The 17373-nt window shown below is 40.3% G+C and overlaps 3 protein-coding genes across 4 annotated transcripts in view; 1 reads left to right on the forward strand and 2 right to left on the reverse strand.

Annotated features, from left to right (window-relative positions):
- LOC139301877 (disheveled-associated activator of morphogenesis 1-like) overlaps nucleotides 1-5963 on the reverse strand; it is a 44732-nt gene extending 38769 nt beyond the window's left edge. For both annotated transcript variants that reach the window (XM_070925363.1, XM_070925362.1), the window contains exon 1: nucleotides 5917-5963. The gene's annotated coding sequence lies outside the window, so the exon portion shown is untranslated. The remainder of the gene's footprint in view (nucleotides 1-5916) is intronic.
- Nucleotides 5964-7612: 1649 nt separating this feature from the next.
- Nucleotides 7613-10616, reverse strand: ppil6 (peptidylprolyl isomerase (cyclophilin)-like 6). The gene is made up of 8 exons (XM_070926190.1): nucleotides 10542-10616; nucleotides 10354-10449; nucleotides 9569-9757; nucleotides 9200-9262; nucleotides 8852-8999; nucleotides 8062-8121; nucleotides 7833-7968; nucleotides 7613-7724 (listed from the first exon to the last, which is right to left on the reverse strand). The coding sequence occupies exons 1-8, from the start codon at nucleotides 10614-10616 to the stop codon at nucleotides 7613-7615; spliced, it is 879 nt and encodes a 292-aa protein (XP_070782291.1).
- Nucleotides 10617-11034: 418 nt separating this feature from the next.
- LOC139302555 (flap endonuclease GEN homolog 1) lies at nucleotides 11035-17207 on the forward strand. Its single transcript, XM_070926264.1, has 13 exons — nucleotides 11035-11210; nucleotides 11326-11524; nucleotides 11615-11791; nucleotides 12152-12262; nucleotides 12354-12427; nucleotides 12581-12666; nucleotides 12970-13120; nucleotides 13623-13659; nucleotides 13749-13829; nucleotides 13910-14040; nucleotides 14159-14220; nucleotides 15150-15299; nucleotides 15843-17207. The coding sequence occupies exons 1-13, from the start codon at nucleotides 11050-11052 to the stop codon at nucleotides 17138-17140; spliced, it is 2718 nt and encodes a 905-aa protein (XP_070782365.1). The 5' UTR covers nucleotides 11035-11049; the 3' UTR covers nucleotides 17141-17207.
- The last annotated feature ends 166 nt before the right edge of the window (nucleotides 17208-17373 follow it).

Genomic DNA, 17373 nt, shown 5'->3' on the forward strand with positions numbered 1-17373 from the left:
AGCCTGAGACAATTATGTCACTCCAAATAACAGACACTCAACCAGGAATGACTATTTTCCCAAAACTGAAATGTTTATTAGAGTGTATCGTGCATTTATAACTGTTTTGAGCTGGGAGCAATTAAGGGACTTAATCTTTTTAGCTATGGGTGAAAATTATTTCGTTTTCAGCAAAAACACAGACTGCAGGATATATCACTTATTCTGCAATGTGGTCTTACATATTTCCTGAGGGTAACCACTTTCATAGAATAGCTTTACTGGTATACTGTCTGCAGGATAAAACTGGTAATATAAAGAATATAACAACAAAGAAAGCCCTGGTGCTTTTTTGCTTATATCACAACTAGAAAACACACAGATATGTGTGGATGAGATTGATTTCTGAAGACTAATGGTAAAAACATACAAAATTCATAATATATAGGTTCATCACAACCTCACAATTAAAGGTAATATAATAATAATTCTGGGGTTAGGTTACCAACTAGGCTTATCCATTAAAAAAATCATAACATGCTTTGAAATGGTCTTGAATTTGTAAGACTAGGTGCTGCATTTTACACAGTATAGTTCCGATTATAAAGTCTTTACCTCCTTAAACTGTCTCAATAAAGAAACTCTCAGCAGGCATCAGAAGTAGCACAGCTTGTACTGTGCTCTCGAAGGTACAACTGCAACAAGTTCAGATTGGCCCAAAATATAATTTCATAGGTCACCCAGTTCTAGTTATAGAAGCATAAGACTGCAGATCGAGGCTTGTTTCTCCGAAGGGAGCTCTGTGGAGAGTAGTCTGTGCCGCAACACCACTGACTGGGCTGGAACACACCTAATAATTATACTGGTTTCAGTGGATGGAGGCTAATGTGCCAACTTTTGCAAGCATGTTAGGTTTTACACAGTCTCTAACAGTGACACTGGGCTCCTCTGATGTTATAATCTTATCCGTTTATAGACCCAGTTCACATCATCTAGTAGTTGAAATGCGTTTTTTTATTGCTAATAGAAATTGGGGAAAGAGTGGATGACTTGCCATGAAGGATCCATTACTCACCAAAAGGTCTGAAAGCTGTCAACCTAAAGCCCATTAATTAAAAATCTGCCACCACTGAGTGGTTGAGCTGGAAACAGGGTGCACTGCCCTTTCACCTCCGAACAATCAGGGAGGTCAAGAGTCGGTAGGACAAGCAGTGTGCAACCATTGGGTGAGTCTCTAAACTCATCTGCCAACGGAAATGTTTAGGATATATTTTTGTGTTTTTACTGAAGACAGGGAGGTTTCAAAATTTACTTGTACCATAAAATAAAAAAATTGTAAAGGCTGTACTCAAAGTCAAGCTCTTAGCTCTTAGTTTATGCAATACACTGTATGTGTTTCAGTCCAAAACTAGCTATGAAGGTTTCCCTCAGAAAAACTGGTTTCATCCTAACATATCTCGTCTTGTGATCAACATATTCGTAGATGACTGCCTAAACAATAGCAACACTAAAAGTACATTTTAAAAGTAAAGTATATTTTTTATAAGCAGCCTTAAAACACAATAGGATGCCCCAGACTCTTTTCTGTTTTTGTTTTTCTCTCCAGTAAATGATGTTTAGCAGGTCTCCATCAAGCTAAAGGTTTGGGTTAGATGAGCCTTTGGTTTATAATACTCAACTTTAAGAAATGAACATTGTAACAAGCTGAGAGGTTTTCCAGCTCGGCCACAAAGCAACAATCCTCAAAATGTGAGGTTGGGTCTTGGGTGTGGCCAACAATGGCTGTCTAAGCCCAGCTGTCCCAACAGCGAGGACAAGTGCAAAGCCGGGCCAGACTGGGGGCAGGGTGTGGCATGGCAGGGGTGCCATGGTGACAGAGCAGGCTTCGACAGAGAAGGGATGCTAAATGAAGCCATTGTCTGGCCCAAGTGAAGCACACCGCACAAAGAATGGCACATTCAAACAGTCATACAGGCCTATTGTTGTGGCGGGCCAGCAGAGTGCTGCAGGTCCACAGTTTATCCCACAGGATCCACTATACATCATACAGAGAGAGCCTGATCTGAGAACACAAAGCTCTGACACCAGCAGGACCAGCAGGACACAATACTGACCTGACGGAACGTTTCCACCAAACAATTCAAGGACTTTTTAGGTCACTGCATCAATGTAAACATCCCTGGACTAGTTTGAAAATGGTTGCTCTAGTTCTGAAACATTTGCTGCTGGAGCTGACACGATCGAGGGCGTCACATTCTGATATGGATCTAAAGCAAACAACAAAAACACAACATATAAAGATCTATTGAGAAAGTGTTTATGGATAAAATAACCAGACAGAATTTTTTTTGGCCGATCCAGTTAAATACCTAAGAAATAAGGGTTAGGGTCATCACATTTAAGGAAAACAATCATATAAAATTCCATAAAGCACTTCTGCACAACCACAACGGCCTAATACACCCAGAGACACTACACAGTATTTTGTCATACCGTTCAACCTCTAGTGTGGAAACAGTACAGAAAGGGAATTAAGATGTGACACAGGCAAGATGGGGCAATATTTAAACCGAGTCAATTAACTATGGTATGTATACTAACTGGATTTGCTAACTTCTCATACTATAACCATTCTTTTACTGACAGTGCCAAATCATACATACATATTTCAGTACGTACACATCCACCAAATGCTTAACTATGGTAATTATAGCCATTAACACATATCTAACGCATGTGCAATAGTTAAACAGGTTTCCACAGTGCATGACTCCCAGTAACGACATCATTTATATCCCTCATATGGCTCAGGATGGTAAAAAGAAAGCTGATATATCAACTGACATCTTAAATAAGGATGTACGTTTTCATTATTCTCAATGGGAAAACAGTCATTACAGGGCTGTGGTTCAACACCTGCCTCTTTACATTAATGCCACCACAACATCCAGAAGCCATGCTGACATATGGCAGTCTTAGAGGCTCAGCTGCACCCAGCCACTCCTAAATGACATCCACCATTGAAAAAATAATTAGACTATACCTCCCCCCTGTTGTTGGTGCTGTCGTTTACTCTTTCACTCTGTAGTGCTTAATGTGAGCCAACCAGGGAGGCTGGTTGGCTCACCCCCCCCCTTCCTGCACAATTGCCAGTCCTGTGAAACGTTACACTCAGTTCATTAACCCAGTTCCCCAAGAGAGCTTCAGAAGCGTTTGTGTGTGCTGATGGACAGAAGAGCACCAGGTACAATACACTGCCACTGTTTATGGACTGCGGTTTCTATACTCACAACTGAACTCTATACAAGAACTGAACAGAAGACATTATTGTTCATAGAGATGATCTATCACCTTACCTAATAGATGAGTGCTCTCAATGTTAATAGAACTGTTGGAGTTTTCTATTGCCATGCCATATTCTGTTGTCAGTGGGTGGTGGAAGAACTACAGGAATAGTTTGGCTAAGATAAGTCTCATTTTATTTACTTTCTTGAAGATCAATAAAGCTCAGCCTGCTGTCAGAGTTTAGAATGGTCACCACTGAGAAAATGTAAGGACAGAGCAGTTTATATCCCAACAGATACAACTGACCCATGTGTGCTCCGGTTTTCCACCAGCAGCAATTGAAACTGAGTCACAATGCTGCAGTCAGTTTCACAGAGGACAGTTTTTATCAAATTCTGTTTCCGACAGTAGCACAGAGAGCATTCGTGTCTGTGATAACAGGAGGATGATGAGAAACATCAACAAACGACCAGTGCCGACAAAAAAAGGACTTGGCTGCTGTAGCCGAGGGCTGTGTTTGTGTAGAGGAAGCAATGCCATAAAAGTGACTGGCATGGCTGCAAACTGCAGCTCCTATGTTGAACTAACACAGAGCAACAAGCTTTTCAAGGTACATGCAATGTGTATTGTGTTTGCTTTAGGCTAACAGTCAGATAAACACACTCACTACCCTAAAGGTGGGCTGGTGTGACTGTTCACCATTAAAAACCTAATGCACAATGAACAAGCAATGTAAGTGTGAAGCCCCTTTAGGCAAATTTATGATATTGGGCTATATAAAATAAATTGACTTGAATACTGGTACATGTATGCTCATGGGGCAGCCTCTCTAAAAAGGAAAATACAGTCTTTTTATTATGAACAGCATCAAAAGGGGTTATGGTTTGATCGGACTATACAGGTCTCCGACTATACAGGTACTATAATATCAATCTGTGATGAGTCATCAGTGATCAGCCAATAATATCTGCCTACAGGTATTAATCGGTCAGGCAACATGATGTCAACAAAGACTAATCATCTGTAATGTGCACCTTTTCAGAAAAACAAGACACGTAATTCAAATGTCAGGGCCTGTCAACACTGATCTGTAACCAGCCAACTCCCTGTCTGAGCATTAACACTGTGAACAAAACAACAGCACAGTACATCGTGTAAGGCTTCTCCCATGTTTACAGTGAAAGCATGTCTGCAGATCACACCACAGCAGTAAGCCCTCTCACAAGGCAGCAGTCCATTACAAGCACGTACAGGCCCCTCAATGATTTAGGGCATTTTAATTCTCGGGAATGCAAGCCTTTTCTGATAAGCGCCTAACTGGGTAAAAGCCTACCACTAGGATGATTATGCTGTGATAATCTCTGCGTTGTGCTCTCTGACTGACCTGTAACTTTATGGCTTTCACAAGTGAGTCATTTCACTTCCTAGCCAAGTGACACAAATGAACATTAACTCAGAACAGGTATCATATGTCTGAAAGCTCCAGAAGCTGTTCCTTTTATCAAGCAACTGTATGTGACCTCAATTAACCAATCAAAAACGAGAATGGCATGGTACTGGGACACGTGAAGAGATGATCAGCCCTGAATATCAATATAAACACAATTAAAACATTTTGTTTTAGGTTGTGTGCATATTTATTGTTATTTTAGCATATTTTACAGCTCAAATCAAAACTTAATCCACACAAAAATCTGCAAAGGCAAAATAAAGGTTTTCAAGCATTTGTGGACCTGTGTGCCTACAGATTACAGTCTCACTCATAAATCGGCCAGGCAGATATACTGGACAATATCAATTTATTGCAGTTATATCGGTATCGAGTATATTTTGCCAATTAGTAAGAAGAAATTTCAGAACAGAAATGCCATACATTTTAAGTAATTTAAAATTATTGTCTCCATAACATTATTATCAAATGGTATGTTTTTGTAATGTCTTTATGTAAAAATGTATATATAATCACATTAATTAACAGCCAAAGTTACCATTCAGACTCTTATGAGCTTTATTCTTTGCCTACCATCCCAACATTAACCCCATACCCACTCATATACACTGACCTGTCCACCTTCAAGCGTTGTGTAATATGTCAGTGTAGAGAACCAAGAAACCCGAAAAACACATAAATATGCATGACATGACTCTCACATCTAGGCTGGTGAATTTTATGACTTTTCAACGTTTCCTCACTTTGCTGGGAGACCCCGAGGATCCTCTGACGGACCCCGGGGGGTCCCCGGACCCCAGTATGGACAGTCGTTTCTCCTTAGCCTCATTATGGTTTTAGCCAGAGTGGAAGCGTTGGTGTGTGCGGTTCTCTGTGTGGACAGACGGAGCTGAAAAAACAAAAACAATTTGCAAAAGAGATGCAAATGTCACCCGACTCCTGTCTGTTCACTCCAGTCTGGACCAGGTTTAGGTCACTGAAGCTGAAACGCTATGAGGAAGCTCGGGAAATTCAACAAAAGACGCACACCAGCTTCGGCAAACTCGCCACAGCGAACGTTAATGATGGCTGTTGTATTGACTGGCCACACCGGTACGGAGGTCACCACCAACAACGCAACCAAACGGCCCGGTGTGGCTATTCACGGTGGTACTGTTTCAGCAGTTACGGTGACTGTTTTGTCCTAACGACAGTGTTCTTACCTCGTCACGTTGAGCATTTCTCTTGTTAACTGTGTCCACAAGTTCATCAGGTAAGCAGAAAAGTAAAGCAACAGAAAAACACACAGTCCAGACGGCACGGAGACGATTCAACAGACTGGTTGGTCCGGGCTGCTCGTGATGTCATCGGTTTACTTGGGCAGTTAATGCGCATGCGCGTTCCTTTATTAGCCAAGTGCTTCATGGATGTTGTAGTATGGGTTGTAATCAATGCTCCTCACGTAAACCTTAGAAATACCAGCGTCATATTTAAAGTGGGTGTGGCCACAGCTGACTTTACGTGCTTCCCAGCTGTAAATCTTTGAGTAAGCATGGTTGATCTTTGTCTATTTCTTTTATTATAGTGTTCCCAAAATGCTTTGTTGTTCTAATCATCTGAAGTGGAGACTTTATATTAAAGGTCTGTACAGATACAGGTGCGGCTTCAGAGTCCACATTAGATTAATAGATCAGTCGATCAAAAGAACATTTTATTTACATTTTTCAAAATAAAAGCAAAAATTCGCTTGTACGAGCCCCTCAAATGTATAGTTGTGTTATATGATATTAAACCAGATATGTATGATGATATGCTTTAGAATTGTTGGTCGGACAAAACAGCCAGTTTGAATATATGTCGATTTGAAATGAAAACTTATTAATCGTTATTTACTTACTTTCTGACAAGTCATTGACCAAACAATCAATTAATTAATTAATTAAGAAAATAAGCAACAGATTAATCAATAATGAAATGTTAAGTTAGTTGCAGCCCTAGTCCACATTCATAGTTGACCTGATGTAAACAGGATGGTTGTGCCATAGCCTTACTACTGCTAAACCATAGGCCCTGAAAAAATATTATGGACGCAAATGTTTGTGTACAGCTAAGCCAATTTAGATGCCCAGATGCATTTTATTGCCAAGATCATCTTTGTACCATTGCAAATTTATGGGACAAGTATCATTCTTGTCCTGAGAGCTATTGGTCCACAAATGTAACTGTGGCTGCAACCAAAAAGGTTTAGTATATCTCCATCTAGTGACTAAACAACTACACTGACTGTGTTTCACTCGCTGCAGGGCCAAAAGGCACAAATACACTATGATAAGAATAATAATATTTCATGGTCTTGACATTTTTAGGGGATACAATTTGCACAGAATCAAGTAAAATGATGTCAGGAGCATCCCATGTTAGCCAGCTTCAAGACCTCTCCACTTTGTTCAAACAGAAAAGATTAAATGTGCATGTTCCTCTACATGGCAGGGCCTTACACACAAACAAACAAAACGTTGAGTTGCCCAGCAATACATTAGTTAAAGACTAATATTTCCAGTTCCTCCCACACATTTCCAGTATTGTGTTTGCATTTCAATAGATTTACTCTGGGCTGCTGCATGTATACTCAATACAGAATGACATTAGTGAATGTTGTGAATATTGATGATTCTACCAGTAAGTAAACATATTAAATAAAACTCTCTCTTTCTCTCATACTCAGATTAATTGATGTGGAATCCCTTAAGAATGATGAAATGCTAGCTGATCTGAGTCATGCACAGTATAAACACAAAATGACAAATTACATATAAATACAACACTGATCAATCACTTTTTGCAGACATGTGTGTGAAAATGTAAGTCATATGTTACATGTATCTTTTATTTTACTACATGAAAAACATTGTGTAAGTGCTAAAATTTAAACACTCCACAATCTGTAACTTTACATTCATACTTGGGTCTTTCATTGCAAGTCGGAGATCCTTCTAATCTCATGAGGACGTCGACACCCTCAACCACTTGACTAGAATGGAAAATAAAGACATTAGGCAAAACTGTATGAGAGATCTGAGAATATGCAGAATTGGGAAAATTTAACAGGCGTCTCTTAAGTGAAATTAGAGATACGAACCCAAAGGCAACATAGGTCCTGTCCATCCAGGGTGTTGGCTGCAGGGTGATGTAGAACTGGGATCCATTGCTGTGGGGACCCTTATTGGCCATTCCTAGAGTGCCCCGTTTAGTGTGGGACACGGAAAAGCTCTCATCTAAAAGGAGAAAGGACACATGTTGCAGACAGTACAAGTAAATCCACTCATTCTCCTCATAGTAATACTGTAGATGTGTATATGTTTTTTTACCTTCAAAAGTTGCTCCATAGATTGACTCCCCTCCATTACCTTTCCTTTCTGGAGAAATATCTGCTAAATTGAGAGATACGGTTACCATGTGACTAGACCACAGTGCACAAAACACACTTCAAGATATTTTTTACTTATATGTATAAGTATATTTTCTACTTCCTCAATCTCACAATATTTTGTTGAGGACTTTCTGTGCTGTCATAGTCTAAAGAAAAAGTAATGAGTAATGTTGATAGAAACTTATTTCACTTACTGTAAATAGAATAGAGGTAGATAAGTTCAAAAGAAGTATATCACTCAACTGTAATGCAGCCTTTAACATTTAAATCCATTGTAAGCATGACCACAATCCAGATGTATCCAGTGGTGAAATGTAACTAAGTACATTTACTCACTCAGTACTGTACTTAAGTACAAATTTGAGGTACTTGTACTTTATTTGAATCTTTTCTTTTCATGTCACTTTATACTTCTACTCCACTACATTTCAGGAGGAAATATTGTACCTTGTACTTCACTAAAATTATACATACTTTTACTTGAGTAATATTTTAAATGCAGGACTTTTACTTGCAACAGAGTATTTTTGTAGTGTGGATCCTTTTACTTAAATAAAGGATATGAATACTTCCTCCACAAGTACTATTTTCAAATCCCAGTGCTGATAATTTATTGATATATTTTCCATCGCCACAAGTGGCATGTATGTATGATGTTAAAGTTAGGTGGGAGATTATGTATTTCTATTTTAATTGTATTTAATTTGTAGGACTGGTGTGGACCATACCTCCACCTTGCACCCAGCCATTGGGCACCACTCGATGAAACACAGAGCCCTTGAAGCAAAGTGAGAGGCCGCTCTGGGACAGACCTCGCTCTCCTGTGCACAGAGCCTCAAAGTTCTTTGATGTCTTTGGACAAACATCTGAGAACAGCTGTGGAGAGGGAGAATGTCGTGCCTCGTTAACATGCTGCTACTCTCTAACAATCATTTAGTTTCTTACATCAGTAATTTCAGCAACATCTATGAACGAAGGATGACTACAAAAGTCAGAGGGTTGAGATGATTCAGGTGGTGTGTGCAAGCAATGTGAAAATACATGTATTTGTGCTTCACCCGCCAGAGGGGCCTCACCTCAAACAATAACCTCCCGGCTGCCTCTCCTGCTATCTCAATGTCCATGAAGACAAACTGATGCTATAATGAAAGGAGCGAGATAGTGTTTTCATTTTAATGTTTCAAGGTTGAACAAATATAATAAAAACGCCATTTTTACAGATAAATATTATAGAAGAGCCACTGATGACTGTAACTATGACTGGGGCCTGGCTGGTTGTTTGCAAAGCTTCCTATACATTCATCTAAAAAAGTAACAAGTGGCATGTAATTGCTGATTGAGTATGTACTAAATAAATGACTAAATTATGTACAGAAGTGAAAGACATGCTTTTCATACATCCATGTTCTTTATTTGTTAATTATGTGACTGTGGTTTTGACTTGCCCCAGTTTTCTGGAGATGTTTGGTGTAGTAGTCCTCAGTGAGAGCCATGTAGAAAGCCTGCGGCCGAGTGAAAGTGAAACTCCACTGATTCTTGGCCCAGCTGGCAAGATCCCTCTCATTACCGAGGAGAAGGCCGTTCAGAAAGCACATCAGGCTGCTGGAGTACTGCCACACTTCACCACGCAGCTCCTTGAACAACAAATGTGCTGCTGTGATTCAGCATTTCAGAATAACCATAACTTAAAACTACAGCAGCGTTTTGTTGTGTGGGTGTGTTTAGCTGTATAGTAGAGCATCACAACCTTCAGCAAGCCGCTGCAGTTCATACATTCGCCTCCATTATTTATAGCAGCATTTTCTTCACTCATATCAGATGAGGTCATCAATAATATAACATTGACACATGGGTGATACTGCTTCCTAATAAGTACTTTAACTTGATACTTGAAGTATATTTTACTGCTAGTTCTTCTCTACTTTTACTTAAAGCCTTAAACAGGAGGTCATTTATTTTGCCTGATTAGACCTAATCCTCTGTTTGATTGACATCTGTGTCACTTCTTTAATAGTTTTGTTGAACTTAAAACCTAAGCCTCAAAATGTCCGCCTGGACTTCTTTGCTTATTTTAACTGAGAGGCGCGAGTGAAATTACCGTAAGGACACCTTGGCTGTAAAGCGCAACGTCTCAGCTTTTTCCGATAGCGCAAACCGTGACGTAATTACACTCGGTGTTAGTATTTGAATTTAGAGTTGGATTTCAAACTAACATAATCAGACGACTTACTCTTTTCTTGTTGCACAGATATGTGTGCCAGTCAACTTCGAGTAGTGGCTGAATTTGTGGATCCAGAAATGCCTCAGGAAACTTCTGTTTTAGTCCCTGTTCCGCGTGTTCAAAAAAAAGTGTTGTTAACGCTCGGGTGAAAACATATCAATTAAAGCTATATAAAACTGATGGAATTAACGGTTTACCTCGGCAATACTTTTGGCAACAAGAAAATGATCTTTAATTAAGCCGACAATTTCTAGGTGCATTTTTGAGTCCATGGCTGAAAAGAAAAGTCCTCTATCTGTAAACAAGAGCCTCGTATCCATAGCAACAAGCATTTGGAGGCGCTTTAATATGACGTTCATGTTAAAATGTCAGGCTTCGATCAACTTCGTGAAAGTGCTCCCTTTGTTTCCACCTTGTTTTTTATAATCATGATGATTGAAAGTGTAAGTGCTAAGTATACTACACAAAAAGCCTTGTGGTGACTCGTATTCAATTTAAACGTCGACTTCCCTTTCTTTTTAACGTCGTGACAACTAATACCGCAACAAGGCAGCGTAGTGCAGAGGTGTTCCACGAATTGGAACGTGGCCCAACGGCGCCACTGTTTGAAAACTCCGGGTCGTTGTCTTGTTTTGTGTTGTTTAGCGTTGACGTTTTCTACATATTTCCTTTAGTTAAATCAGTTTAAACCCATTTGTGGTAGTTATGGGTGTTCACGATTTGTGGTCTATCGTCGAGCCGGTTCGTGAGTCGGTGCCGCTCTACAGTTTGAGCGGAAAGACGCTTGCAGTTGACCTGAGTTTATGGGTGTGCGAGGCCCAGCATGTCCAAGCAATGATGGGGAGAGTTACCAAGCCCCACCTGAGGTAATTGTTAAATCCTCATGACGTTAGCTTCAATTATAAAATTTAAAACCGTATGTATGTTTTTGTGCGTCTGTAATTCATAGATCACCGAAAGGCAATGCTCTTTTGTGCCCAGGAATTTATTTTTTAGGGTGTCATCCCTCACGCTTATGGGAGTGAAGCTCGTCTTTGTGATGGAAGGAGAAGCCCCTAAACTAAAAGCAGAAACCATGAGCAAGAGAACAGAAACAAGATATGGAGGATTCAAAAAGGCTTCTGCCCCAAAGTCTACAACAAACACCAGCAGAGGGCGCTTTAAAGCTGTACTTAGAGAGGTTGGTTGGTCCTCCACTCTCCTCATTGTAGTCAATCATAATAAATTCATGTTGTTTATAAGCACTCTTCTCCTTCTCCTGCCTCTGTAGTGTTCAGAGATGCTGGACTACCTGGGTGTGCCGTGGGTGACAGCTGCTGGGGAGGCCGAGGCCATGTGTGCCTACCTGGACTCACAGGGCCTGGTGGACGGCTGCATCACTAATGATGGAGACGCATTCTTGTATGGAGCCCAGACTGTCTACAGGAACTTCAATATGAACAGTAAAGTATGTTTGTGAGAGTTCATCTCGATCATCCAAAGTGTACAAGATCTGGAGAAAGTTGAAACCAAATTCCCAGAATGGAGTTTGATTGAACAAGGAGGTTACTTTAAGGCAGGTGTTATGGTAACTTGTGATGGGCATTTAACATTAATTTTGTCAATTACATCTTCAAAGATCATACATTGAGTACTGAAAATTGTTCTTAGCAGGCTGACACCTTTAATTTTAACTAGCCTGTATTTCATCTATGTCTCCAGCTGTTTGTTCAATTCTGTTTATTATTCTACAGATGCCTTGATTGTAAAAACCATCAAATCTGCATAAAATTGTTTCTCACGTCCACCCCCCCCCCCCTCCCCCCAGGACCCTCAGGTGGACTGTTACAGGACCTCCAGGGTACAAACACAGTTACATCTCTCCAGAGAGAATCTTGTCGGTCTGGCCATCCTCCTTGGCTGTGATTATATTCCTAAAGTAGGGAGGGCACCATAATCTGAAATTTGCAACATAAAAATCACTGATATGAATGATTTATGTTAACTCTACATTATCATTCTTCTATCAGGGCATACCAGGTGTTGGTAAAGAGCAAGCTCTGAGGCTTATCCAGATGCTGAAAGGACAAACACTTCTGCAGAGGTAGGAAACACACACCTGCAGGTTATTTTCTTAACTTTTGATTGCAGTTAAACAGTCTTTTTCCTTTTTTGTATACTTTTTTTTACTTTTTCACATAAAGGGTGTGTATAGTGGTGCGTTTTTGCATCTGAAACCTTTCTCTGATCACCTCAGGTTCATCCAGTGGAAGGAGGAGAATGCAGGTGTGTCTGAAGGAGTTGTGAAGAAGGTTGCTCACTGCAACATCTGTCGACATCCTGGTGAGTGGTGCCCTGCTTTGAACTCTGACCCCTGATCCTGATCCTGATAAGAGGTGGAAAGCAAAGGGGGGGGGGGTGTCCCTGAGAGGACATGTCTCACACATGGCTGATTTAAAGCCATTTAAGCTGTAATGTTAAAACATACACGTATGTGAGAGATGGGTTAGTCTGAATAAGTCTCTGGCTTTACATCCAAGTTGTAGTTGTGTGTTAGATTTCAAAGTTGTTTGTTTGTCTTGGCCTTTTACCTACTTCTCCTGTTTTATCAAATATTCACTCTGATTCATCTCCTGCCTGTTTCAGGTTCGGCGAAGGCGCATGAACGTGGTGGCTGTGTGCTTTGCGACAGTAAACGTTTCTGTCAACCTCAGGACTTTGATTACCAGTGTCCCTGTGACTGGCACCGCTATGAACAGACCCGCCAGGCCGTCTCTTTTGAGGCAAACATCAGGAAGTATGTGACTTTCTGTGATAAACAGTCGTTTAATTTTATCACAAAAATAGTTAGTGTAAATACTGAAAATGAAAATCCCAAAAAGTGGACTGGCATGAGACAGCAAGAGCATAAAGGCAACATATTAAAAAGAACATCAAGACTGGTAGCATTATAGTACATCTATCAATAATCATCCTCATCATAAAACGACTTAATTACTGAAAAGATTAGTTAATTGTCAGAAAAATAATATAAAAAAGAATCCATTTTGAGAATTTCCCTGTTCATTAAGATATTTTTAAGAAAAAATGGCCAAATATGAATTGTTTCCAGCTACACAAATGTGACTATTTCTGGTTTTCTGTGATAGTAAACCTGATCTCTTTAGGTTTTGGACTATCAGTCACACAAAACAAAACTTAATGACGTCAACATGAGATTTGAACACTTGTAATGGGTGTAAAGATTTTAAAGTTATGTGTATTCTGTTCATTTTACAAGTGTTTTATTTCTTTTTTAGGAAAACGCTGGCAAGTCAACAGTTCCCTTTTACAGAGGTACAGCTGTTTTCAACTGCTTATTGTTTCAGAACAGGGATAATAATCTACAGGATATGGTTTTTAATACTTAATTTGCACTTTTGCAGATCATTCGTGAGTTCCTATTCTCCAAGGATAAGCCTGTGTCACATTTCAAGAGGAGACAGCCAAATATGTTGTTGGTGCAGGTAATGGGATTATTTAAATTACTTGTTCAGTTAGTTCTCTCTCTTTAGTGAATTACATGTTAAAAATGTGTGTTTTCCAGAAATTTGCCCATGACAAGATGGAGTGGCCGAAGCACTACACCAGTGAAAAAGTTTTAGTCTTAATGACCTACGCAGAGTTGATGAACAGAAAATATGGAAGAGAAATGTGCTCCCAAATCAAGCCCCTCAGGTAGTCCTACAAGTTGAATTTCAGTTTGTAACAACAAAGAAATGTCTCGGTTGTAATAAAAAATGAATAAATGAATTCAGTACATGCTTAATGAACAACACCTTTTATCCTACAAAAGAATATTGAAACCAAGGGTGAGGAGTGCCGTCGCTTGCTTCGAAATCATCTGGAGCACACCAGGTCAGTTTAAATCATTCAGCAAAGACTGCTGTTCACACCAATGTCATCAGTGATGCTCTGTTGTCCTGCAGTCTTCTTTGTCTTTAGATCAGAAGATCAGAGGAAAAAGCGATATTTAAGAAAACATCCTCTGGCTTGAGTGACATGACTGCTGCATGAAGCGGAGGTTGGGGTGCGGGGTGCTCGTCACCGGGTTGTCTGTTAGTGACTGGCTGTGAGGTGGGGTTCAGAGGTGACAGATCAGCCACAACAGCCGCTAGGTGCTAAACTGGCTTCCTCTCCAGGCTGGGAAATCTGTCATATCAAAGTCCACTTCACTAACAAGCCCGCCTGACGTGACCGGCCTGAGAAAGTCTCAGTCAACTAATTCAGAATGTGCTTCCTCATTTTTTAAAAATGTATTATTATATCAAGTAAGAGAAGTATGTTTTTATACAACTCAGTTATTTCACCATGGCTATATATATGTATGTATAAATAACATAAATTCTTGTTTCTGATTATTGATCGACAGAAAATGAATTGGCAACTATTTTGATAATCAATTAATCATTCATTCAATCATTTGATGGTTTCTCAAATGTGAGAGTTTCCTTTACTAATATTATAGTGAAGCAAATATATTTGGGTTTTGGACTTTTGATCTTACATTTTTTTAGAGACCAAACTATGAATTGAAAATACAATAGAATAATTGATGATACAAATAATTGTTAGTTGCAGCCCTAATGAAAAGTTACATTTCCTGAAAATGCCTTCCAGTGGTGGTGTAGCATGAGGTTACACCATTTTAACACCTCCTCAACTCACATTTATTTTACTGTCAGTAAAGAAAAAACAAGAGGAGTTAACTACATTTTCTCCTATATAAGGTAAACAAGAGACTTATTGAGACCACTTTGGACCTGACTTTGACTTTTAATCTGCAGAACATTATGCGTTTCCTGAGGATCGGCCTGCGGAGGATCAACATGAGGTGAGGACAGTGGAGGAAGAGTCTCTCTTCCGTGTGGCCTACCCAGAGGTGGTGGAGAGCTACCTGAGAGACAAAGCTCTGGCAGAAGAGAACAAGACCAAGAGTAAGACAGTAATTTATAATATTCACTTTAAAGAAACTAACGAAGAAACTAACCCTAACCCTGCATATTGGTACATAAACATACAATATGATAAATGTAGCTAAATTTTTCACAACAAGTGTGGGAGCCCCCCCACAAACTTGACAAGCTCCTAGACTTCCCACACTGCGCTGACATGGGCGTCCTGATCAAAGGCACCTGGAGCTTGGACTTGTTTTTCAAGGCTGTATTACAGCAGCTCTGACACCTGAAAATGTAGAGTTTGGCAGCTCGACTAGTTCACACCAAAGGCTTTGATGCAGCTGAGAGGTGTCTGTCTCACAGGCCTCGCTGTCACTTTATGCAGGTTGTACTTTGCCCCCCCCCCCCCATAACTGCTGTAGAGCTTAACTTCCTAATGTGTAAGAAACCCAGCCACTGAGATTGAAAAAGCTTTATATTCAAGAGATACCGTGGTGCATATGTTCACAGTAGCCATTCAATGTGTGTTTGAAATACTTAGAACTTTGAACACTGACATCCAGTTGCAATCTTCCTTTACAGAGAAGAAGCCAAAGAGTAAAAAGGAGAAGCCATCTGATGTCTCCGATGGTATTTCGGACCTCTTGGCTCAGATGACCCTTCAGAGTTCCTCTAACACTCAACCACAAACACTGACCCCTATCATTTCAAACACAGAGGAACCAGAAGTGGTGGTTTTGGACACTCCAGTGAACCATAAACAGCATCGGAAGTCAAAAGAAAACCATAGCAGTGTGGGTGATTGCCCCAATACTCCTCTGTCTCACACAGAATCAGAGGTTGCTGCTTCGCCTTCTGTCTCTGTTGTTATTGACGCTCTACACCTGAGTGATATTGACTGGGATGCTTTGTCCTTCACATCTTCTCCAACTCCACAATCAGCCACAAACCATCCCAAACTAAACAAAACCGCAGACAGTGAGGTCAAACAAACCCACGGCGAAAACACCTCAAGTGACGTCAAAGAAGCAGACTCCAGATCTGCTCCGGAGTTGTGTCCTCTAAGGGACAGGGTGCTCATGAGGAACACAGCTAAAGCTATAAACCAGACAGAGACACACGATGACGTGGTCTCAAGACAACTAAACTATGAGTTAGCCTCTCTCAAACACATTCCTTCTCATAACTCACAACCAAACGAACAGGTCCCCAGCAAAGGCAGCGATGACAGTAAAGTGTCGAGACAGGAATCTGCTGTTAACAAAAAAGAACCACTTACTGACAAAAGGCAACAGAGTGCAACAAATAAGGCAGAGACAGAAACTCACAGTTCAAAGCAGCAGTTGAGGCCTGCAGTACGAGCTCAAAGTAAGACTAAGGAGAAATGTAATGGCTCCCAAAAGCCACCGGAGAAATATAAATTTGTCAGAACAGCCATTTTATCATCGGCTGTCCCACCACTGAGGTGCCACTCTGACCCAGATCAAAGCGAGAACCTGCCGCAGACCGCCAAGAAGAGTGTGTGTATGAGCATGTGTTCGTCCAGCGAGGAAAGCGATGCAGAGAACAAGCAGTTTGGACCTCAAAGAAAAGCTAAGGTCAAACCCATAAACAAGATCAAGGGCAGCTTCCTTTCAGACTTCCCCCTGAAACCTGTTTCTGGACCTAAAACAACCAAACCAAGAGTGAAAACATATCAACTAGTATCTGTATCAACTAAAAGCACATGCCAGGAGGTCTCACCAGCTAATGTGGATGGTGATGGGTCCCTTCAGACTCCAGCATCACCTGCTGCTGTGTTAGATAGTGATGATTCAGTGATTTGCAGTGAGAGTCCACTGCCACTGGCAGAGAGACTGAGGCTTAAGTTCCTGAAGTGAGCTGCGTGATTACAAGAACATGTAAGCTATTTTATGTTGAATGTGAACGTTTGCTCTCAACCTTGGAAATAGCGAAAAATAAAATCTTAAGTCAAGGTCCACTTACTGGCTTTTTACAGTAGAGCTGCACCAGTTAGTCGATTAGTCAGTTGACAGAACATTAATCAGCACCTCTTTTGATAATCCAATAATAAATAATAAATAAGTTGTTTTTCAAGGAAATAAGTCAAACT

This window comes from Enoplosus armatus, chromosome 19 (genome assembly GCF_043641665.1).
Source record: "Enoplosus armatus isolate fEnoArm2 chromosome 19, fEnoArm2.hap1, whole genome shotgun sequence".
NCBI lineage: Eukaryota > Metazoa > Chordata > Actinopteri > Centrarchiformes > Enoplosidae > Enoplosus > Enoplosus armatus.

Coding starts and splice junctions, on each gene's coding strand:
- ppil6 (XM_070926190.1), bottom strand. CDS start 10,616: ATGGACTCAAAAATGCACCTAGAAATTGTCGGCTTAATTAAAGATCAT. Junction 10,450..10,541: donor TTGCCAAAAGTATTGCCGAG/GTAAACCGTTAA, acceptor CACGCGGAACAG/GGACTAAAACAGAAGTTTCC. Junction 9,000..9,199: donor CCGGGAGGTTATTGTTTGAG/GTGAGGCCCCTC, acceptor CCCTCTCCACAG/CTGTTCTCAGATGTTTGTCC.
- LOC139302555 (XM_070926264.1), top strand. CDS start 11,050: ATGGGTGTTCACGATTTGTGGTCTATCGTCGAGCCGGTTCGTGAGTCG. Junction 13,121..13,622: donor TTTGAGGCAAACATCAGGAA/GTATGTGACTTT, acceptor TTTCTTTTTTAG/GAAAACGCTGGCAAGTCAAC. Junction 15,300..15,842: donor AGAAGAGAACAAGACCAAGA/GTAAGACAGTAA, acceptor CTTCCTTTACAG/AGAAGAAGCCAAAGAGTAAA.